At 43.3% G+C, this 24050-nt stretch overlaps 1 protein-coding gene across 9 annotated transcripts in view; it reads left to right on the forward strand.

Moving 5' to 3' along the window:
• LOC109897492 (ELAV-like protein 4) overlaps positions 1-24050 on the forward strand; it is an 82701-nt gene that overhangs the window by 34284 nt on the left and 24367 nt on the right. For all 9 annotated transcript variants that reach the window (XM_020491989.2, XM_031833351.1, XM_020491988.2 and 6 more), the window contains 2 exons: positions 14307-14410; positions 18226-18379. In XM_020491989.2, the coding sequence (XP_020347578.1) occupies positions 14307-14410; positions 18226-18379 (258 nt within the window). The remainder of the gene's footprint in view (positions 1-14306; positions 14411-18225; positions 18380-24050) is intronic.

Genomic DNA, 24050 nt, shown 5'->3' on the forward strand with positions numbered 1-24050 from the left:
AGCTGGCTGGTGAGTGGCAAAGCCCAGCTCCACGTGGCACAGAGGTGTTTTCCAGCTAGTCATGCCTCTAATCCCAGACCAGTGGCTGTGTGGGTGGCATAGCAGATGGAATGGGGGAGGCTGCTCTTAGATAATGTCAGATAATGGCTTTCATTTTAGATCCTACTTAGTGACACTACTTCCTTGATAATCTCATTAAAAAGGGCCAGTGTTGAAGAGCAACATCCGCTCTTGACAATGAGATGCAGCCAGGCTAGACTGTGGCTCAGGCTGGTGGAAGTACAGGGCCATCTTTTACAATAATGGGTCGGAACTGGCAGGAAAGTAATATGTAGTATATACAAGAATAGCACCTGGAAACCACACTACACTCATTTTTCATCTATTTTTCCCATATGTGTGATCACAGTAGACAGGGAGACCTAATAGTTTATATTGGAGAGAGTAAAAGGAGACATGATTAACAGGAGGCTCTCACTGGCCTAAATGGGAAAGTGAGGCCATTTCTGTTAACGTTGAAAGTTATTTTCTACCGTACAAGGTCTCGTATGACTTAGGAAAACAAAATATGTTATAAATATTTGCCTCCTGCGGTGCATGTCTGTGTTGTGCTCCCATGGGTGCAATTTTAACGTTCAAACTTTTAGACTAACAAAGCGCTTCTCCCTCTCAGTAGAGGGAATGCCAGGAGGCTGCATGCAAACCAGTTGGCATCATTAACTGACTTCAGAAACAGTCCTCCCTAGGTTTCAGGGAGGACTGTTTCTGAAGCCCTAGGGCCCCTATCCACAAAGAGTCTCCGAGTAGGAGCGCTGATCAACACTTTGGATACGTGCCATGAGCCCTCTCTTGTCCATTTCCCAACATCCCCATTCAGACATTTGACCAGAACACCATTAAAACACTACATTCTCAAACACCACATACAGGACAATAATGCGTCTAGACCTCACCCTCCTGCCCTTTCAGTTTACTGTCAATTTTTCAAGTACAGAATGTGAAATTCCTTTACACGGCAGTTCAAAGGGAAGGAGGATGTCTTTGTGGACAAGGTGAGGTGAGCTTCCTAAGCCTCAGCGTTGTAAGAGACAGGCTTCTCCTTTCTCCGGACCGGGTGCTGTCAGCTTTGATGAAGCAAGAGCGGCATGAGGTACCAGCCAGCCCAGCCACTCTGCGCTCTTCTGTCAGGCCCGCTGACTTCAGCTCAGTGAAGTGCCACCTCAGATTGTTTACCCTGCTCCCTACGCATTCCTGCTGTGCATGTAATACACCAGGGACCTGCAGGTTAATCTTTTATTGAAGGCAAACCTACATGCACATCGCTAGAGCCCAAACATCCCCTCACTGGCACATCACCCCCTCAACTTTCTCTCAGGCTAACGACCAAGCTAGAGAGAGACATAAAATGAGTTTTATTGAGCGGTAGTAGGTTCCATCTTTCTCTGGGAAGGGAGAAGCTGTATGTAATTATTAAAGTGAAGGACAGGGTATGTTTGAGGAGTTGACAGAGGATTCTCCGACAGATTCTTGTGTATATTTTTAAAGACCGCTATTAAGATGAAAATCCTCAGTCAAAATGCATGCATCTGCCTGTAATAAAATAAATAAACATACACCCTTGGAGAGAGCTGGTAATTTTCTTGTGGACCTGGGAGCACATTGAATGACAACTTTTAATGGAATACATTAGGAACGTGTTAGTGATTCTGGCCATCAGCACACAGAGAGGGACTGATTAACAGGAAGCTCTCACTGGCCTAAATGACTGATCAGGCGCCGCCAAGGCAGAAATAGGTTCCTCGTCAGTTGCCCATTTTACTGGATAATTTTCTGCGCTGGCTGCATTTCTTTAGGAAAATGAATGCATTTGTATTCATAATGGCAGAAAATAAATGGCTTTCATGCAGGAACAGGAATTGAATGTGCTTGTGATTTGGTTCCTGATAAGAGAGAAACTTTTTACATACTGAGACAATCATCTGTTCATATTCTCCAGACAGTAAATGCTTACTGCACTGTAATACAAGAACCATCTTCTTCAAAGATTTTCTTCACGTTTTGGTTTTCCATTTGGTCCTATGGTGATAACACTGGTCTTTGTGTTATCCCCACTCTTTTGGGTCTGGCTGTGTCATGGCACACTATGGTAAGATACAGCGTATATCACCATCTGTAAGGATTGACCAAGGACAACGATGATCCCTGTACAAATCAATGCAGTCACCTTCCCTTAGTTTTACCACTATAGGTCAACTGATGCAAATGATTCTGACAATGCAACAAAACAAAAAGCAAATGTAGTGTATGAAATATTCATCCTACTTGATGTCTGCTACGGCATAGTAGGCCCTGAAACACATCGCTGTGCATCTGAGAGCAGAGAGCGTGTGAAACTTGTGTTTGAGACAGGCGTGTGTGGAATCTCTCCAATCCTCTGTGTGACACACAGCTAACTTATTGGTCTGACAGGGAGGAAATAAAAAATGCACTGTTTCACTCAGTTTACCCTCATCTATTTGTTGATACTAAAATATATATTCAGATTGAGTTCACAGTCAAAACCAATGCTGTTTTATTGACAGGCAATACATGGTTTGAATTGTTGTTTTGTTGCTGGAACTGATTGTTAGTGATGAGTGATGAGCATCAGGAATTAATGGCTGCGTATCACAGAGAGGAACACAGTGTTTATTTTGTCCTCCTCCAGTTCACATGAATGTTACTGGTTCATATAACAATTAATATGATGCAAGCATGCATAAAATAGCTTCCTCCGTAGAACACTGATGAGAACAACTGTGTGATATAAACAACTTCGCTAGTATGACAATGAGGCTGGTAGCTCTTACATTGGACCAAAGTGAAAGATAGAAAACAGAAACTCTGCGCCACTTTAGACATACTAGCAAACTCCGTCATTGACTTATTTTCAAATCAGCTTCCGTTTGTTGAATCCAGAATACATTAATATACTGTAAGACAGAAATCATAGAAGGTTAGGGCTGGCACCATTACCATGGCACCATTAACCGTGTAACCGATGGTAATGATGAAGACAATCATGAAAATATAACAACCGTTTAAAAAACAATTGGGGGGGGGGGGATTGAAGAGCGGTTGAGTCCGTTTCTGCGATAAAATGGACTCTTAACAACGTGATGTAAGCAAAGTGTTGTAGCAAACGATGAATAGAATGGTCTTGGAACCTCTAAACCTGGCAATTTGACTGGTAAGCTCATGGGTACACTCGCAATGATACCTGGTACTGTGATACTAATCATTTCCATGGTAATGTATAATGTTCATTCAAATTATGTTAACTGATGTGGCAAATGCAATGGAATGGGTTTTTTGTAATGTCAGTTGAGTTGAATCAACAACTCACAGCACATATTGATGGGTACATTTTTTGTCTGGCTATGGCAGTCACCAAATTTTGTCAGCCGGTGATTGTCGAGCAAATAACTGCCAGTCTCACGGTAATTGACCGTGATTAACATCAACACATTTAGCATCTCCTGGCTTCCACACACAGCCTACAATCACTGATGCAGACCTTTGGAGCACCTACATTTGAAAAAGTCTAATAACTTAATGTAATACAGCCTACACCTTCACAATAAATCCATTATTTATTTTATTCTGTGTTGAGTGGTGAACAAAGAAACAGGTCCTCCTATATGCTTCATTTAGAGTTATCAATGTAACTTTAGTTGTGATTCAAATGTCGGCTATATGTTAAAAAAAATGTATACATTCTAAAGCTGCATGATGCAACTCTAATGATGATTTGAAAAAAGTGGCATGAAAGGCACGAGCTCGGTTTTGTTTCTTGTACAGGCTGTACACACTTCATCAGTCTCAGTCAACACTTCATCCGTCTCAGTCAACACTTCATCAGTCTCAGTCAACACTTCATCAGTCTCAGTCAACACTTAATCAGTCTCAGTCAACACTTCATCAGTCTCAGTCAACACTTCATCAGTCTCAGTCAACACTTCATCAGTCTCAGTCAACACTTCATCAGTCTCAGTCAACACTTCATCAGTCTCAGTCAACACTTCATCAGTCTCAGTCAACACTTCATCAGTCCCAATTTGACAAGCACTTGATAATTCCTCGAACTTTCCAGCGGCATCCCCGCTGTGTGGCTGTAATGCCCTCTGAAAAAACATACCTTTTGCGGCCAGTGGCCATTGGGCTCTTGGGCTGAATATAATAATTAGAATTCCCTTCTCCCTTCGTGCTGCTTGCGCCGAAGCACCTCTCACTCACATGGCTCTCGGTCACGTGATCTTTCTCACAAGCTACAAGTGAAAACAGACACATCGAGGAGCTCACTGCACGTCCTTATCCAATTCCGAGGTGCATATTGAAGATATTTTGTCAGCAAGATGAGTAGGCCTAATGAACAGCAAAAGCACTAGCCTGTGTCAATATACTATCCCCATAGTACAAAAGTTGACCTATTCTATTATGTGCGAGAAATAACTATTCCAAATATAGTCTGGGACAGTATTTGCGATAGATCCCAAATGAATACAACCGCTAACATCAAAAAACAGATCAGAACGTTTAGTTTAAAATGTTGCTCAACTATCAGGCTATTTCTTCACATTAAAAGCACAGCAATGGTCACACGGCAGTAGGCTATAAGCACAAATGCAGGAAAACCCATTAGTGGGAAAACACCATTATCAAAAGTGACCGCAAATGCGATTATGCATGTAATGCTTTCAATATAAAGGTGAGTTTTTATGGTTAGAATTATCTTCCCCAAACTTCAAACTCATGCGCTGCATATGTTTGCCAGTTAGGCTCTACGCCCGTTGTAAAGCGGATTAATGTGCTTAATTTTAAGAAGTTATTTGGCCGCTTCAGTTGTGATACAAAACTTATAACAACATAAAGGCCTACATCTATGGACTAGGCTACATGAGGTGTGCGATTATGATTTGAAAAAGTCACAAAAAAGGGTATGCATTGTTTCTTGCCTTACACTGGGCAGCATTCACAAGTGATAATATATAATTCACGTGATAGGCCAATATTGTCACCCATCAGACTATTCTTGATTTAATCTTGGCATAACATATACTAAATCATATATGTGTGAAATTTGTTTTGATTCAGAATGGACCATTATCATGGACCTGTCTCGAAATAGGGGCAGTGGGAAAAAATACATGTCATCTATGCACTTAAATGGGCGCCCGAAAAAAAAATGTGCGAATGGAGGATGCTTTTCCTCCATTCGCAGTGGATCCTCCACTTTTGAATAGAGGCCATCACTGTTTTCTCACACAATTGCATAGCCTATAGAAATGTTGCGCATCGTGAGCTAATGTGCTCTCATGAAGTGTTTGATTAGATTTTAGATTACATTTGCGTTGAGGTCAGAGTGATTAGAGGGACAATAGAGTGCTGAGTACCAGGCAGTTAGCAAGTTTGGTAGGTTACTAATGACCATCAGCAGCATCAGAGCTTGGAGAAGCCTAATTACTGTGACGAAACGTGGAATTTGACTGCCTTCATGACTTGTAACCGCCAGTATGGTAAATCAGGCAACATAACAGCCCTAGGTACACTTCCTGCTTTTACTTCCTGCTCCTTACTTTTAACATTGCTCTTATGGGTACACTTCCACATATGCCATCATTGACTTGAATAGGGACGCCTACATTATTAATTATATTTCTATAACAGCACATGCAGTCAGGGGTGGAGAAAAGTAGAAAATGTGATTTATTTTATTTTATTGTTGCTATTCAAATGGTTATTATGGAGACCGCGGTCAATTGGCTGGCCAATTATCGTCATCCAAAATTCCATGACCATCAGAGCTCTATAGATGGTAAAAGAAAGCGTGAATATGGCTGGCATTTGACGAAATTAACACTTATCTGGATCAATATCCACTCAGCTGGTTCCGGGCCTACCTGAATGACAGAAAGCAGTGTGTCCCTTGGAATTTCCTGCAATTTATTGTTGCTATTTAATTTAGTCCGTCAGAGCCGGTGTAGTACGATTCAATCTTAGTCCTGTATTGATGCTTTGCCTGTGGGGACGACGTCATCGATGCACATATTGATGAAGCCAGTGACTGAGGTGGTGTACGGAACATATTCAAGTTTGTGCTAGCCAAACAGTCCTGTAGCTTAGCATCTGCTTCTTCTGACCACTTTTTTATTGACCGAGTCACTGGTGCTTCCTACTTTAGTTTTTGTTTGTAAGCAGGAATCAGGAGGATTTAATTATGGTCAGATTTGCCAAATGGAGGGCGAGTGAGAGCTTTGTACACGTCTCTGTGTGTGGAGTAACGGTGGTCTAGAGTTTTTCTCCCTTTGGTTGCACATTTAACATGCTGGTAGAAATTAGGTAAAACGGATTTAAGTTTCCCTGCATTAATGTCCCTGTTCACTAGAATCGCCGCCTCTGGATGAGCGTCTTCCTGTTTTCTTATGGCCCTATACAGCTCATTGAGTGCGGACTTAGTGCCAGCATTGGTTTGTGGTGGTAAATAGACAGCAATGAAGAATATAGGTGAAAACTATCTTGGTAAATAGTGTGGTCTACAGCTTATCATGAGATACTCGAGACTTCCTTAGATTTCGTGCAACAGCTGTTGTTTACAAATATACATAGACCACCACCCCTTGTCTTACCAGATGCGGCTGTTCTATCCTGCCAAAAACAATTTAAGCCCGCCAGCAGTATGTTATTCATGTGATCGTTCAGCCACGACTCGGTGAAACATAAGATATTACAGACCTCCGTTGCAAGGCTCCTCACACGCAGCAAACCTTCACCTTCACTGGCTTCCTGTCAAATTCTGCATCACCTACAAGATCCTACTGCTCACTTACAAGGCCCTCCAAGGCATCACCCACTCATACATTTCTGACCTCCTCCACATACACCCCCTCCCACTGTCTCCATTCCTCTGGCTCTGGACTACTCACCATCCCCAAAACAAAACTGTGCACCATGGGGGACCGGGATTTCAGCGGTGCTGCCCCCAAACTCTGAAACTCTCTCCCCCTAGCATCCTCCAAACTCTGAAACTCTCTCCCCCTAGCATCCCACAAACTCTGGAACTCGCTCCCCCTAGCATCCCCCAAACTCTGGAACTCTCTCCCCCTAGCATCCCACAAACTCTGGAACTCTCTCCCCCTAGCATCCCCCCAAACTCTGAAACTATCTTCCTCTAGCATCCCACAAACTCTGGAACTCTCTCCCCCTAGCATCCCCAAAACTCTGAAACTCTCTCCCCCTAGCATCCCACAAACTCTGAAACTCTCTCCCCCTAAGCATCCCACAAATTCTGTAACACCCTCCCCCTAAGCATCCCACAAACTCTGGAACTCTCTCCCCCTAAACATCTCACAAATTCTGTAACTATCTCCCCCTAAGCATCCCACAAATTCTGTAACTATCTCCCCCTAAGCATCCCACAAATTCTGTAACTATCTCCCCCTAAGCATCCCACAAATTCTGTAACTCTCTCCCCTAGCGTCCCAGCATCCTGCAACTCTGACTCTATTGCACCTTCAAAAACAATCTCAAATCCCACCTGTTCAGTCTGGCTTTCCCCTCAACTAGCTAAGCTAAGTAGCTTTTTATTATTTTATTGTCTTATTCTTGTTTTTGTTTTTACTCTTTGCTGTACACTGTCCTTGGGTTTTTTGAAAGGCGCTTTACATTTAACATTTTAGTAATTTAGCAGATGCTCTTATCCAGAGCGACTTATAGTTAGTGCATTAATCTTAAGATAGCTAGGTTGGACAACCACATATCACAGGCATAGAAAGTACATTTTCCCTCAATAACTTAGCTATCAGTAGAGTCAGAGCTGGGGGAGGGGGCTGGGTGTGAAGTGCATGTGCTGGTAAAATTATTATTATTATATTATCATCTGACATCTTCCCTAAAGCCAGGTATTGCAGACTAGACAGGCCCATAAGTGCAGACGCCAGCAGGGAGTTTTAGTGTTCCAGTCCTAAAAACACCCTTGCTCTCTCCTCCATTCTCCCCCCACTCTCTGTGCTGTTTGAGTGGCCCATACCTGGGAAAGAGAGTGGGCCAGTCCCCTGTGGGCCTCAGATCTGGAGGGCCTGAGGGCCGGGCTGGCTCATCACTGGTACCCTCCCTCTCTGCAGGACTCCCCCGGCTCTGGCTGCTGCTGTCACTGTTGTCATATCCAGGCCTGACGTCACGGAGCTGGGGTGTCCCAGATTCTCTCCTGCTACGCTGCTATCTTCCCAGACATCCCACACATTTCAGGCTTCCATCCAACTCACCTCAGGCAGCAGCCACCGATGGGGAGGAGGGACTCTGGGTGGGTGGGAGACTCCTACATATTACAGTTGCTGCTACCTTGCCAACCCCAGAGAACAGACATCTGAGCAGAGCCAGTGTATGTGTGCTACTGTTTATTTGGTCAGCATTTTAGTCATACTAATGTAAGCACATAAAGCAACAGTAAGGCTGTATTAGCATTTGAATGCCATTATAGTCAAAGGTTTGACCTAATATAGTCAAAGGTTTGACCATTATAGTCAAATGTTTGACCTAATATTTGTCAATTGTACAGTGTTGTAGTGTTTCTATAAGCTAATAGAGAAAAACAGTAAAACATATTCAAAAAGGCAATGGTAAATAGTGGCATACAAAATGTGCTTAATAGCCCTGAGTACACATTTGCTATAATTAAATTACTTTTGCTATTTACGGCCAGTCAGAATGAACTGAGCCTCTGTCAGCTTTTCTTATTAAAAGCACTTACCGCAGCAACCAGTAAGTGGTTTATGTAGATTCAAAGTATGAATTGTGAATGTATATTCAATCATATCATAATTCTGCACATTAGGTAGTTTAACTTAGGAGATTAGCAAACGAACATTGTTGTACTCTCTCCTCCCATCTAAAAACATAATACTGAACTGGGAACTTCTATAAGTTTGTAAAAGTGTATATTTTATCATCTGCATTTTAGTTGGTGAATTCTCCCACAAATATTTTGAAGGGTGCTGGTCTGTCAAAAATAGCACCATCCCAAGTTGCTATTGCAGCAAGGGCAAATTGTTAAGGAACCAACACAATGATACACATCTGTTTTGACAAACAGAAAGGTTCTTTGTTCCTCCATATCTTAAATGTGGCCAAATGTAAGACTGACCAAACCAATTTGCCTGTTTCTACCTTAGGAACCTGGTGCTATCAAGGTATGTTATCGTCAGCTGTTCATAGCACTGTCATCCTGTGCACAGTGCACTTTTCCCCTCTCATCCCTTGGCATCTTATATGACAGACTGAAGCCATGTTCACTGACAGGGAGGGAGTGGGAACTCAGGGACAGACCATGGGGACTTAGAAAGAAGAGGTCAGGTTAGGATATAATGTCTGTCATATTAATACAGAACATCACAATGTTGTCTTAACCATTGTGAAATATTAAGGAAATTCATGTTTATTTTTATTAAGGGCACAATCACAGAAGGATATTGTTTGCTGCTAGGTTGGATCCTATATTGTGGACAGTCATGCATGTCAATACATGGAATGGAAGGTACTGTTAAAATCTAGAGGGTAAGAACATACAAAACAAAAGAAGACCATAAGTGCATGAAAGCAGTGACACAGGGGGCCCCAGCAGGCAAGTCTGTGTGTGTGTGTGTGTGTGTGTGTGTGTGTGTGTGTGTGTGTGTGTGTGTGTGTGTGTGTGTGTGTGTGTGTGTGTGTGTGGAGGGGGGGCACTATAAGTCACCACGTGGGGAGAGTCAGGACACCTGCTGGAAACACATCTCACACATTCGGGAGCCTGCTGCTCTTCATGAAACAAATAATGGCTTAGTCATACTGTAGCACCACCGAGAGGAGCCACTCACTGGAAATAGCAGTGATTTGCCAAGGAAAAACATTTGGTACACTTGTACCTATTTCCCTCTTCTATTTATTTTTGACTGTACATGGAGCGATGAAGACCTGGTGAGGTGGTCTCAATTACCCCGGCCCTCTCTCTCGTTAGTAGTGATTTGAGCTATAATGGGACAGCTGTTATGAAGCATTATGGCACTACTGTGGTAATGTCACAACTAATGAGCTCAATTATCCCCACGCTCGCCGCGCTACGAATCAACGCACCACTCTGGATCACGAAGAGGGGGGGGGGTCCACTATGTCACACACAACTACTAGCCCTGTGCTTTCAGCTCGACTCATCCTAATGAAGGAGCTGGGCACGGTCCCACCACTGACATTACTAAGCTGTTTATTTATGAAAAATATCCCTTTAATGGATGTTACGCATTGTCTTTGTACATGTTGTTCAAACGCCTCCAGATTTGAAGATGGATGGAAATGCTGTGGTTAGGAACAGAAAGTCAAGCAAAATGAAGATCTTTCATCATTAAAAACTCATTATAACAGCAATGCATCATTTCAGTTTGCAGATTTAATTGACAGTTAAAATATATATACATTAATATGTCCATTAGACTAATTAAACGGCATAGGGATCATGTTCAGTTTGCTCCTCCATTAAAGGGTATTTATTATCTTAATGTGTTCTTTCAGCTTCCTGAGATGCATTTTTTTTCAGCTGTTTGTCTATAATATCCTTAATGGCACTCAGCCTTTCTAGTAATACATTGATCTAGATTCCTTATATATCTCACACAGTAAACAACCAGAAAATACTCCTTTGTATAAAGATATAAAACATTTAAGGCTTGTGCGAAGACACCTGTGCTATCTTATTGTGTACTGCTATTTAGTGATCTTACAGTAGTAGCTTTGCTGTATTGTGTAGAACTGTGTTAAGGCATGCTGTATGCTATGCTGCGCCGTGCTTGGATGATCTGTTCTGTACCGTGCTGTGCTGTGCTAGACCTGCGTGTTTATTTCAGGCAGGCAGCATGCTGGGTTGAATCTGCTGGGCTGCGTGCGTGCGGAGCGAGCCGTTGTTGTAACAGGCCTAGATGAGTTTGCCTGCATATGTTGGCCCACAGTCAGTGCACCGCCGCTTTCTGACCTTGTCAGGGTGTGTGTGTGTGTGAGGCGTGTGTGTACATTCTCTTCATTGCATAACCTTGAGCACTGTATTCTCTTCCCGCAGCTCATAGTTTGCTCCGATAATTTCAACATTTTCTTAACTTGCATACAGTATGAGTGTGTTTGTCTGTGCGTTGTCTGTGCGTTGGCGTTGTCTCCGGAAGGCAGCCAGCCCATGGCCGCCTGCTGTGGGCTGCTCTCTTACTGGTGGGTGGAATCCCCTCTTGGAGCTGCCTCGTGCTGAAAGCAGCTGCCTCGCCCCATCTCTCCACTCACCTGGGGAGTGGTGCCAGGCAGTTGGGGGTGCGGACACATCCCAATCTCCCCGTCAGCCTTGCCAAGGTGGGATTAGGCACAGTGATTGGTGCAAACTCCCAAAGACACACTGAACTGTGGACACCACCAGAAACGGAGGGAAAGTGTACAAACAGTACATACAGTACACACAGTACATGTGTACACACAAAATATGCACACACACACACTGTGGTACTGTATCATTAACCACAACCCAGCACATCCAGGCAGATCACCACCCCAGGTGGTTAGGGTAGGCAACAACATCTCCTCCCCGCTGATCCTCAACACTGGGGCCCCACAAGGGTGCGTTCTGAGCCCTCTCCTGTACTCCCTGTTCACCCACGACTGTGTGGCCACGCACGCCTCCAACTCAATCATCAAGTTTGCGGACGACACAACAGTGGTAGGCTTGATTACCAACAACGACGAGACAGCCTACAGGGAGGAGGTGAGGGCCCTCGGAGTGTGGTGTCAGGAAAATAACCTCACACTCAACGTCAACAAAACTAAGGAGATGATTGTGGACTTCAGGAAACAGCAGAGGGAACACCCCCCTATCCACATCGATGGAACAGTAGTGGAGAGGGTAGCAAGTTTTAAGTTCCTCGGCATACATATCACAGACAAACTGAATTGGTCCACTCACACAGACAGCATCGTGAAGAAGGCGCAGCAGCGCCTCTTCAACCTCAGGAGGCTGAAGAAATTCGGCTTGTCACCAAAAGCACTCACAAACTTCTACAGATGCACAATCGAGAGCATCCTGGCGGGCTGTATCACTGCCTGGTATGGCAACTGCACCGCCCTCAACCGTAAGGCTCTCCAGAGGGTAGTGAGGTCTGCACAACGCATCACCGGGGGGCAAACTACCTGCCCTCCAGGACACCTACACCACCCGATGCTACAGGAAGGCCATAAAGATCATCAAGGACATCAACCACCCGAGCCACTGCCTGTTCACCCCGCTGTCATCCAGAAGGCGAGGTCAGTACAGGTGCATCAAAGCTGGGACCGAGAGACTGAAAAACAGCTTCTATCTCAAGGCCATCAGACTGTTAAACAGCCACCACTAACATTGAGTGGCTGCTGCCAACACACTGTCAATGACACTGACTCAACTCCAGCCACTTTAATAATGGGAATTGATGGGAAATTATGTAAATATATCACTAGCCACTTTAAACAATGCTACCTTATATAATGTTACTTACCCTACATTATTCATCTCATATGCATACGTATATACTGTACTCTATATCATCGACTGCATCCTTATGAAATACATGTATCACTAGCCACTTTAACTATGCCACTTTGTTTACATACTCATCTCATATGTTATACTGTACTCGATATCATCTACTGTATCTTGCCTATGCTGCTCTGTACCATCACTCATTCATATATCCTTATGTACATATTCTTTATCCCCTTACACTGTGTATAAGACAGTAGTTTTTTGGAATTGTTAGTTAGATTACTTGTTCGTTATTACTGCATTGTCGGAACTAGAAGCACAAGCATTTCGCTACACTCGCATTAACATCTGCTAACCATGTGTATGTGACAAATAAAGTTTGATTTGATTTGATTTGCATACTGTGGGACTGTATAATTATCCACAACCCAGCACATCCAGGCAGATCTGTATGAGTACTGTGGGACTGTATCATTATCCACAACCAAGCACATCCAGGCAGCTCTGTATGAGTACTGTGGGACTGTATCATTATCCACAACCCAGCACATCCAGGCAGCTCTGTATGAGTACTGTGGGACTGTATCATTATCCACAACCCAGCACATCCAGGCAGCTCTGTATGAGTACTGTGGGACTGTATCATTATCCACAACCCAGCACATCCAGGCAGCTCTGTATGAGTACTGTGGGACTGTATCATTATCCACAACCCAGCACATCCAGGCAGCTCTGTATGAGTACTGTGGGACTGTATCATTATCCACAACCCAGCACATCCAGGCAGCTCTGTATGAGTACTGTGGGACTGTATCATTATCCACAACCCAGCACATCCAGGCAGCTCTGTATGAGTACTGTGGGACTGTATCATTATCCACAACCCAGCACATCCAGGCAGCTCTGTATGAGTGCGCTTCGGAAGCACACTTCATTTCTGCTAACACTTTGTAAGCTACGCTTGTCGAGCCTTAAATTCTCCTTGTGAAGCAGCGGAAGGGGGAGGAGGAAGGTGACAGGGAGTGGGGAGCCGCTCAGCAGTTGGCTGTGTTGGCTAATTATTGTCAACCCACATTGAGGAGTATGAGAAGAGAAGTCTTTGCAAAAGGCACTTTGATATTGAACACATATCCACAGGCCCGCGGATGTATTGGCGTTAACGGCGTAGTTCTATTTTAGTGTCCTAACTTTCCGAAGGGTGCTGTCAGATCAGTGTCAGCGAGATGAGCGGTAAAAATTGCTGTGAACCAATGAAATTCTCTCCAGGACACAAGGTTTTTAATAAACAATGGGGAAATGATAATCCAGGGTAATCCACTGAAAGTGAGAGAGAAGCATCGTGTTTCATGTGAGGAGTACAGCTCCATTTTGTCCCTAAGCTGCAGCCTGCCTGCCTATTTATTTGGTGCTAGGACAGCGCTGTTCTACATTTGTGATTCACTTTGTCTATCCACTGTGGACTTACTGTTGTCTGTTTCTTTTAATGGCTATAAGTGCGGTGTTCCACTTGGACTTGCCAGACACTTGTGTTGCAATTTTTTTGTAACTATCACACAGCTACAACGGCTCTGGGCGTCTGTTGAAAGTCAACTAGCTCATGAAAGCAAGCAATGCCTGAAAGAAATATCTAGAGATGTCAGGAAAATATTGAGTCAAAGAAAATATGATATTAACGACACTATTGTATCTGTACCATTTTAATATATACTGGGTAGAATTCTGTATTGTAAAAATGCTATTCTTTCTTGTTTTACAGGGCAGAGTCTAGGCTATGGGTTTGTCAACTACATCGACCCAAAGGATGCAGAGAAAGCCATCAACACATTAAACGGACTCAGACTTCAAACCAAAACTATTAAGGTAAGTCTGATTGGAAAACACCTTCTGTACACTGAATATCAATTCACCCAGCATTCATGTGATAAGGACTGCACTGCTTCAGTTTCCATGTAGATTGTAGGAATTCTGGGTAGTGACTGAGGCGATTCAGACTAATTTGCATACATGCAGAGAGAATTTAAATGAAAGAGTGACTGAATCAAAGAGTCAGAAGCATTAAAAGCCGTGAGGTATAACTGATATGCTAATTAATTTATAAACGTCAAAATGTGAAGGTGAAATTAGAAAGATTTTCAGACAGAGTAAGGAAAACACATTTATTAAATGCTGCCCAAAGTTAAATAGAGGACTCCAATTTATATTACATTGGTTGGGACGTCAAATAAAGATGAAGGGTAAATGGAGAGAGTATAATTTAATTAGTAGTATGGTTCTATTAGTGTACTCAACATCCATTTTATATAGTAGGCCTACTTTATCTCTACTTGTTGAGCAGAAAAACGATATTCTCTCATATAGCTCCGTTATGCTGTTCGCTTTAAGCCATACTGTAATCTGTCTGCTACCATAATCCAAACTCTCTCAGTAACATATTTCTAAATCTAATCAGATCGGATTACCCTGCCGAGCTGAATGGGAAAAGCCCATACAGAATCCCCAATCCCTCGACAGCCTTGAACATGATAGGTCAACATTGTGAAGGGAAGCAGCCACACCAGATCAACACAGCTCGGGCTGTTTTCAATCCAGCTCAGTGCTTTGAGAGGCAAGGTCATGGGGAGACAGCCAACCAGAGCTGTGTGTGTGCCTGCGCACATCCGTGTGCGTGTCAGTGTGACGCAGTCAGCATGACCCACAGTTATTCCTGCGCAGGTCTCACCCACTAAGCGTAGCTGACAGGAGTTAGGATGAGTCACAGGGTCTGTGTGTGTATCGTCCCTCTGCCACTCTCGCTCGCTAATGTACTCTGCTGAGATGGGGCCCCAGAGGGCCAAGCTAGCACCCAGGCTCCCAACCCACGCTACTGTACCAGTGACGCTCCTCGGTCCTCCCCAGTCCCCTTGCACCAGACATGTTTTTAGGAAGCCAGCTAACTTAGGAATCACAAGCATACCATGGCCAGTCCCCTTGGGCTAGAGAGAAGAGCCTTCTGCCTGTTTTCTTGATGACGCTGTCAAAAACCATAACATATTCAGAGCTAAACATATGCACACGCATCCTCACGCTCTCATCCCACCTCCAGCCCTAGCACAGCCTCTTTCCTCCCACAGCTTGTGTAATAAAGCAGGAGCAATCTTCCGTGTCTATCATCCTGGAGCAGACACACAGTCCAAAGAGCAAGCACACCAGTAAGTGACGTCCGCTTCCCTCACACACACAGCGTTCTTCCCCTCTTGCTCTCTTTCTCTCACACACACAGCGTTCCACATCGTACAGCTCCCTCGGTCTGTCTCTGTCCATCTTATCCAGTCAGACGGAGCAGCATCTAGACTTCACCCTGGCTCTCAGTTATAGCAGCAGAGTACCTTTCTGCATGAGAGAGTAAGGCCAGCCCTTTTTATTCTTGCCACTGCATAACCCATTATTTTGACTGTGCTACCTATATCAATAAGCCTTTTCTGAGTAGCAATGAAGAAAAAGGACAATTTTACAACTTCTAGTAAGTGTGTTCAAGGTCATTATCTTCTTGAAATATCCATTCAGTGCTACGGGCCTTTCTTTTTGCACCAGAGGTTATCTTAAGCTGCCATGAAAATGAAGACAGACTCCCTAATAGCAGCAGACAGCTCTGTCTTGCAGCCCAGTGTGACGCTCTCTGGTGGGAGAGAAGAGAGAGCTACTTGTGGTGTCACTGAACTACAGTTGATACGCCGATGTGCAGAGGAAACATTTTGAGCCCTCTTTAAAGAAGACACTTAAAGAGCTCAGTGTCTTTGATATGACTTTCCAGTTTCACACAAGGCTTCAACTGATGAAACGTGTTGTTGATGTAGTATAATACTGTAGTTAATACGTAGGCTCTCGTGGTAGTGTACAGTAAGCCATTTGTGGGCGGACATAATATTCACAGACACACTTCTCCCTTCTGGTACCCTCATAACACTTCCTCACACTACTGCCTAGGGTGAAGACAAAGAGGAGAAGCTCAGTTCGCCCCAGAGTTTCACACACTCGGGTGGTGTCTTTCTGCAGTCTTTTTCTGTCTTTTAAAACATGTGGTTTCCTCCTCCATGACACCTCAGAGTTTCTCAGCACATCTCTGGTGCTGCTACCCTGTGGAGGTGTGAGAGGAAGGAGCCCGCTGGAGGTGAGAAGAGCAGGGCTGCACACTGGGAAAGAACACACACACAAACACGGTCGTCAAACTCCAACACACACTTCACTCTCACACACACAAGTACTTCTTACAGCTAGTGAAGGTGTTGATGGATCTGGGGCTGACTGACAGGGAGCGAAGGAAATAAATGGATAGATTAGAAGCAAAAGGGAAAGAAGGAAAAAATGGAAGGAAAGACCGTTTGAAAGGAAAGACGGACAAAGGGGAAGCGAACTGCTGTGATCCGATTATTTTGCCTTCACAGTTAAACTGGATATCCTGTGATTATGCCGAGATGTTTTGCATATCCATCATATTTTAACAGTGTTTGATGGCTAATGCCTCTAAATGTCAAACCTAATGAAAACCCTGGATAGAAAAGCTCCCCCAGTCAGCAATGATAATCGGATTAACATTTTGAAAGAGTAAAACCAGATCATAATCGAGAAATTAGAACAGCATTTCGACAAAGCACAGGGACTTTTTCAGGAGAGAGCTAAGATGGCAGAAGTTAAAACATCATGGTCTTGCATAACTCCTTAAAATACTAGCTTCCAATGTAGTGTATTTATACAGCTTATATGGCCTTTGAAAATAAAAGTTAACGAAATGATAGCTTCTGAATGAGACAGGTAGGTTAGTGCGTGCTGTGACCCAGGCTAGCAGGAGAGATGACAGACAAGCTTCGACATCTGTGTGAGAGCAGGAGTGTGACGGACTGTGTGACTGTGAGAGAGAGAGGCGCTGTCCAAGGTGCTGGTAAGTGTGGCACACTGAAGAGAGGGTGTTGCAAAGCTGTGGAGGGATCTGTGAGAGAAGGCACCCACCTCGCTCAGCTCGCACAGTTAGAGTCAGCACAAGCCATCCCCATTCAACCCCCCCTTACCAAACTAGGATTGCCAAACCACCTCTTTTTGTCTCTTGCCCTCTTTCTCTCCCTCTCTCGCACGCTCTCACTCTCATCACGCTCTCTCTCACACCTTCATGCATAGGCTGTAAACACACTTTCTCTCCCATTCTCTCTCTCTCTCACACACGCACACATACACCTAATGTATGCGTGAGTGCATTTGTTTTTATGTCAGCATTAACAAGATGTATTGTCCAATACTTCCATATTAATGATAGGGAGGAGTGTTGATGGGGGTGAGGGTTCATGTGTGAGCCTTTCGCTACAGTACACAAATAAAATGTAAAACGACAAATGAAACAGAAGATAAATTGGCACCTACCTTTCCTCACACCTCTTCTGCGTGGGGTCTGCAAGGCTAATGTGTAAATGGATTTTAGATGAAAACTAATGTGCTAATTCAAACAAGCTCAGTCAGGTGAAGCCCTGTGATTCAAGTCATTAAAAACAAGTTACACAGATATCTCTGCCAATGCCATGGACAAAATACAATCCAATGCTGTAGGCTCAAAAGTTCTCATAGAAGTAAGACTAAAGCTATGCTACACTCATGTCCATCATCTCTTATATCTAATACCCATCTCTACCCCATTCCACCTTTCTCCTCAGGTGTCATATGCACGACCCAGCTCAGCCTCCATCCGAGACGCTAACCTGTATGTGAGTGGTCTGCCCAAGACCATGACTCAGAAGGACCTGGAGCAGCTCTTCTCCCAGTATGGACGCATCATCACCTCCCGCATCCTGGTGGACCAGGTCACAGGTATCCATGGGTCGCCTTTTCATTTTCATTCATATACGCACATGCACATATGCACGCACACATCCACAGAAACCAACTCCCTAGCCAGCACAGCACACAAGCATTGGTCTAAACACGCACACAAATGCGCGCACACACATACATAAAAACACAAACGTATGTTCATCTGAGTTAATACACTCAACTCACAACCCGAGCGCAGGCACACAACTAGATTAAACCATTGTCATGATGCAGAATCATGCAGCATGACTTCCATTGCACAGCTCTTAGATCCATTTCCGAGGTTTTGTCTGCCTGCGGCAGGCTCCAGTGTTATGTGTAATGTGTACTGATGAAGCAGAATGAGTGCAGCACATTGTAAGCCACACTCATTTGCCTAAGCAGAATAAATCAGACCTGGTACTGGGGCAAAGCATAGCAGAGCAGGATCAAGTTGAGAGCATGCCGGTTTATTTGCAACTACTGTATGCTTCCACAAGACCTGTTCCACGCAGCCCTCTGGGATCACAAACAACAACACGCAAAGTCAAGGCTGTGAAAAACACATCTGTTCATAAAACAACAGTACTAGCTAGCCAGCTTGATATTCTCCTAAACCCCCTAGAGTCTAAGCCTCTAGATGGCGATATATGGACTAAGCTAATATATGGAATTATTTTTATAAGATTGTCTTAAGATGGACTATTTAGCTATTTGATTAGGGAATTTTAGGACCCCTGTAGGTCTAAAAAAAGATATATATGTAAAGAAAATATTTGACGGACATTGGCCTTAATGCAGTTAGCCTACGTAGAGCAAAACGGATGAGTTCAGGTGCCTTCCACCTGAACTCAGTGGATGCGTTTGCCGGTGGATGCTTCACACCGGTGGATGCGTTTGATTGAGACGCAGCCCATGCAAAGCCCAGTGCTCATCCTGCTGATCTGCCAATAGTCTCTTCTGCTTCTCCATTGTTTCCCAACCACACTGTTGAAGGGAACAGTAGGCAGGATCATAACCTTACATGTCTCACAGTGCCAGAACCACTCCACAGAGAGACAGGCAAAGCTTCTGCCTCCTCGGATGTGCACACATGCACTCTCTCTAACACTCCTTTACTCTATTCTCCTCTCCTCTCTTCTCTCTTTCTCTCTCCCTCTCTCACACACACAGTGTCTGGCCCAGCAGCACATGCAGGCCCAGCCCAGAAATGTCTCCCCTGAGGCAGGGGGATCCGCTGGAAGAATTTTAATGACTAATTAAATTTTAGTTGCTGGTGATTAAGAAACAAGGAGGATTTTAGAGGACCCAGAGAGCTCAGCGCTGGCACATCTTCCCAGTTCACAAGTACCGCCATAAAGAGGAATGGACCGCAAATTAAAACTCTCCTGCTACTCGCACAAGTGTAACTGTGGGTGAGAGAGACAGAGGGGAAGATAGAAAGAGAAAGTTTAAAAGCTTTGCCTTTGTGCTTGACTTTTTAGTGGTTAACCATTAACATGTACAGTATAGGACAGTTAATCATGTGATTTCAACATCATTACACACACAAATGTCAAATATGATCAACAAATTGTTGTTTTTCCAAGTCAGAATTTCACTCCATATGTTCAGTTTCAGACATGTCTGTTCTGACAGTAGATGCCAAGCCCACGTGACTGTGGTTCAGAGTGAGCCAAAAGCTCCAAAGCCCAATCTACGAATCAGTTTTGGATAAACAAATGTGCTTAAACTCACTGAAGGGGATATTTACTTCATTTTCACAGACCTTAATCAACCTGATGCAAATTGCAGTCAGTCTCCTGCTCAGTATCGTCCAGAAATAACTTTGTTGAGCCACAGTTTGCATCGTTCATAGAGAAGACAATGTTCTGTTACAAATAGTCCAAGTATTTCTGACTGAACTCACATTGACTTGACAATAAGTCAGGAATGGGGAGTTCTGTTATTACAGAGCCTTAGCGCACATGAGTGGCAATGTCCTGATCATGAAGATTCTTCTCTCCAACACAATCAGAACATCACACACGAGCCCTTTGGCTCAACCTCTCTGATGCAGGCCTGGCAGTCATTGCGTAACACATCAATCATGTAACCAAAGTGTTTTGTCAATATTAGTATCTTTCTCTTCTCTCCCTCTCTTTCTATTGATCCCTGCAGAATGGATATATATATTTCTTCTCTATATTGGAAGAACTATTGCGAAGCAGCATTTTTATACCGCATCACTCTCACTAACCTTTGGGAATGTTGCCAGATCATGATGTTCAATACGAACAGCTGGTTTAAGCTAACATCAATGTGAAGGAAATATAATATGGAGAGACATTGATCAATAGTTAAATATTCTGAACATCTCTGCAGGGCCCAGGCGCACAGCGGTCAGTCAATACACGTCTTATCAATGAGAGCAAATACAATTGATCCGGAGATCTTGCTTTTACCAGTTAAACCCTTAAGTGAAAAAATGCCTGTTTCTCTTATATTACAGAGGGTTGTTGTCTACCCCTAGTCACACAGACTACTTACTATTGCTCATATACAGTGCCTTGCGAAAGTATTCGGCCCCCTTGAACTTTGCGACCTTTTGCCACATTTCAGGCTTCAAACATAAAGATATAAAACTGTATTTTTTTGTGAAGAATCAACAACAAGTGGGACACAATCATGAAGTGGAACAACATTTATTGGATATTTCAAACTTTTTTAACAAATCAAAAACTGAAAAATTGGGCGTGCAAAAAAAGAGAGAGCATCATGAAGAACAAGGAACACACCAGGCAGGTCCGAGATACTGTTGTGAAGAAATTTAAAGCCGGATTTGGACACAAAAAGATTTAAACATCCCAAGGAGCACTGTGCAAGCGATAATATTGAAATGGAAGGAGTATCAGACAACTGCAAATCTACCAAGACCTGGCCGTCCCTCTAAACTTTCAGCTCATACAAGGAGAAGACTGATCAGAGATGCAGCCAAGAGGCCCATGATCACTCTGGATGAACTGCAGAGATCTACAGCTGAGGTGGGAGACTCTGTCCATAGGACAACAATCAGTCGTATATTGCACAAATCTGGCCTTTATGGAAGAGTGGCAAGAAGAAAGCCATTTCTTAAAGATATCCATAAAAAGTGTTGTTTAAAGTTTGCCACAAGCCACCTGGGAGACACACCAAACATGTGGAAGAAGGTGCTCTGGTCAGATGAAACCAAAATTGAACATTTTGGCAACAATGCAAAACGTTATGTTTGGCGTAAAAGCAACACAGCTCATCACACCATCCTCACTGTCAAACATGGTGGTGGCAGCATCATGGTTTGGGCCTGCTTTTCTTCAGCAGGGACAGGGAAGATGGTTAAAATTGATGGGAAGATGGATGGAGCCAAATACAGGACCATTCTGGAAGAAAACCTGATGGAGTCTGCAAAAGACCTGAGACTGGGACGGAGATTTGTCTTCCAACAAGACAATGATCCAAAACATAAAGCAAAATCTACAATGGAATGGTTCAAAAATAAACATAGAATGGCCAAGTCAAAGTCCAGACCTGAATCCAATCGAGAATCTGTGGAAAGAACTGAAAACCGCTGTTCACAAATGCTCTCCATCCAACCTCACTGAGCTCGAGCTGTTTTGCAAAAAGGAATGGGAAAAAATTTCAGTCTCTCGATGTGCAAAACTGATAGAGACATACCCCAAGCGACTTACAGCTGTAATCGCAGCAAAAGGTGGCGCTACAAAGTATTAACTTAAGGGGGCTGAATAATTTTGCACGCCCAATTTTTCAGTTTTTGATTTGTTAAAAAAGTTTGAAATATGCAATAAATGTCGTTCCACTTCATGATTGTGTCCCACTTGTTGTTGATTCTTCACAAAAAATACAGTTTTATATCTTTATGTTTGAAGCCTGAAATGTGGCAAAAGGTCGCAAAGTTCAAGGGGGCCGAATACTTTCGCAAGGCACTGTATTACAATAATAAGCATGCAGAACATTCATATGCACTACACACATACAGTACCAGTCAAAAGTTTGGACACACCTACTCATTCAAGGGTTTTTCTTTATTTGTACTATTTTCTATATTGTAGAATGATAGTGAAAACATCAAACTATGAAATAACACATATGGAATCATGTAGTTACCAAACAAGTGTTAAACACATCAAAATATATTTTAGATTTTAGATTCTTCAAAGTAGCCACCCTTTGCCTTGCACACTCTTGGCATTCTCTCAACCAGCTTCACCTGGAATGCTTTTCCAACGGTCTTGAAGGAGTTCCCACATATGCTGGGCACTTGTTGGCTGCTTTTCCTTCACTCTGAGGTCCAACTCATCCCAAACCATTTCAATTGGGTTGAGGTCAGGGGATTGCGGAGGCCAGGTCATCTGATGCAGCACTCCACTCTCCTTGGTCAAACAGTAGTGGTTTCTTTGCAGCAATTTGGCCATGAAGGCCTGATTTCACGCAGTGTCCTCTGAACAGTTGATGTTGGGGTGTGTCTGTTACTTGGATTCTGTGAAGCGTTTATTTGGGCTGCAATTTCTGAGGCTGGTAACTCTAATGAACTTATCCTCCATAACTCTGGGTCTTCCTTTCCTGTGTTGGTCCTCTTGAGAGTCAGTTTCATCATAGCGCTTGATGGTTTTTACGACTGCACTTGAAGAAACTATCAAAGTTCTTGATGTCTTCATGTCTTAATGTAATGATGGACTGTCATTTCTCTCTGCTTATTTGAGCTGTTCTTGCCATAATATGGACTTGGTCTTTTACCGAATAGGGCTGTCTTCTGTTTACCACCCCATACCTTGTCACAACACAACTGATTGTCTCAAACGCATTAAGAAGGAAATATATTCCACAAATTCATTTTTAACAAGGCACACCTGTTAATTGAAATGGATTCCAGGTGACTACCTAATGAAGCTGGTTGAGCGAATGCCAAGAGTGTGCAAAGCTGTCATCAAGGCAACGGGTGGCTGCTTTAAAGAATCTCAAATATAAAATATATTTTGATTTGTTTAACACTTTTGTGGTTACTACATTATTCCATGTGTGTTATTTCATAGTTTTGATGTCTTCACAATTATTCTGCAATATAGAAAATAGTCAAAATAAAGAAAACCTCTGGATTGAGTCAGTGTGTCCAAATGTTTGACTGGTGCTGTACATACAACCCCTATTGAATTTCTACTTTATCAGTCAGTATGTGACTTCCTCTCCATATGCACATCTACACTCTTACAGTGGAGGTTGATGATATATGGTGTAGTACATTCTGGCTCGCATAGAATCCCCACCATGTTTGGCTAAACATCAAGACCACGTAGGTGCAAACCTGATTTATATACAGGGAAAATAAGACTTTGTACAATTCATCTCTGTCCTGGTGTCTATAACCCACCAGACTCCATAACATGGAGTGTATTCCATGGTTACTTTGGCCTGTGGTCACACATAGAAGCAGACAGATGGCTTTAACTCTGCTTTTACTGAGCGGAGCAGAGAGCACCTAAGCTCTTCAAAGGTTTCTATCCCAATGCCTTTTCAAAGTCCATATGTATCTATCCCCACCAACTGAGTTACTTAAAACAAGGACTTTTTTCTCTCGCTCTCTCTGATTAGGAGGTGATAAGATGTTGTTTTCTTTCTCTAATGTATTTAATGTGACTGTTTAATAAACGTTCCA

Source organism: Oncorhynchus kisutch, linkage group LG10 (assembly GCF_002021735.2).
Source record: "Oncorhynchus kisutch isolate 150728-3 linkage group LG10, Okis_V2, whole genome shotgun sequence".
Classification (NCBI taxonomy): Eukaryota; Metazoa; Chordata; class Actinopteri; order Salmoniformes; family Salmonidae; genus Oncorhynchus; species Oncorhynchus kisutch.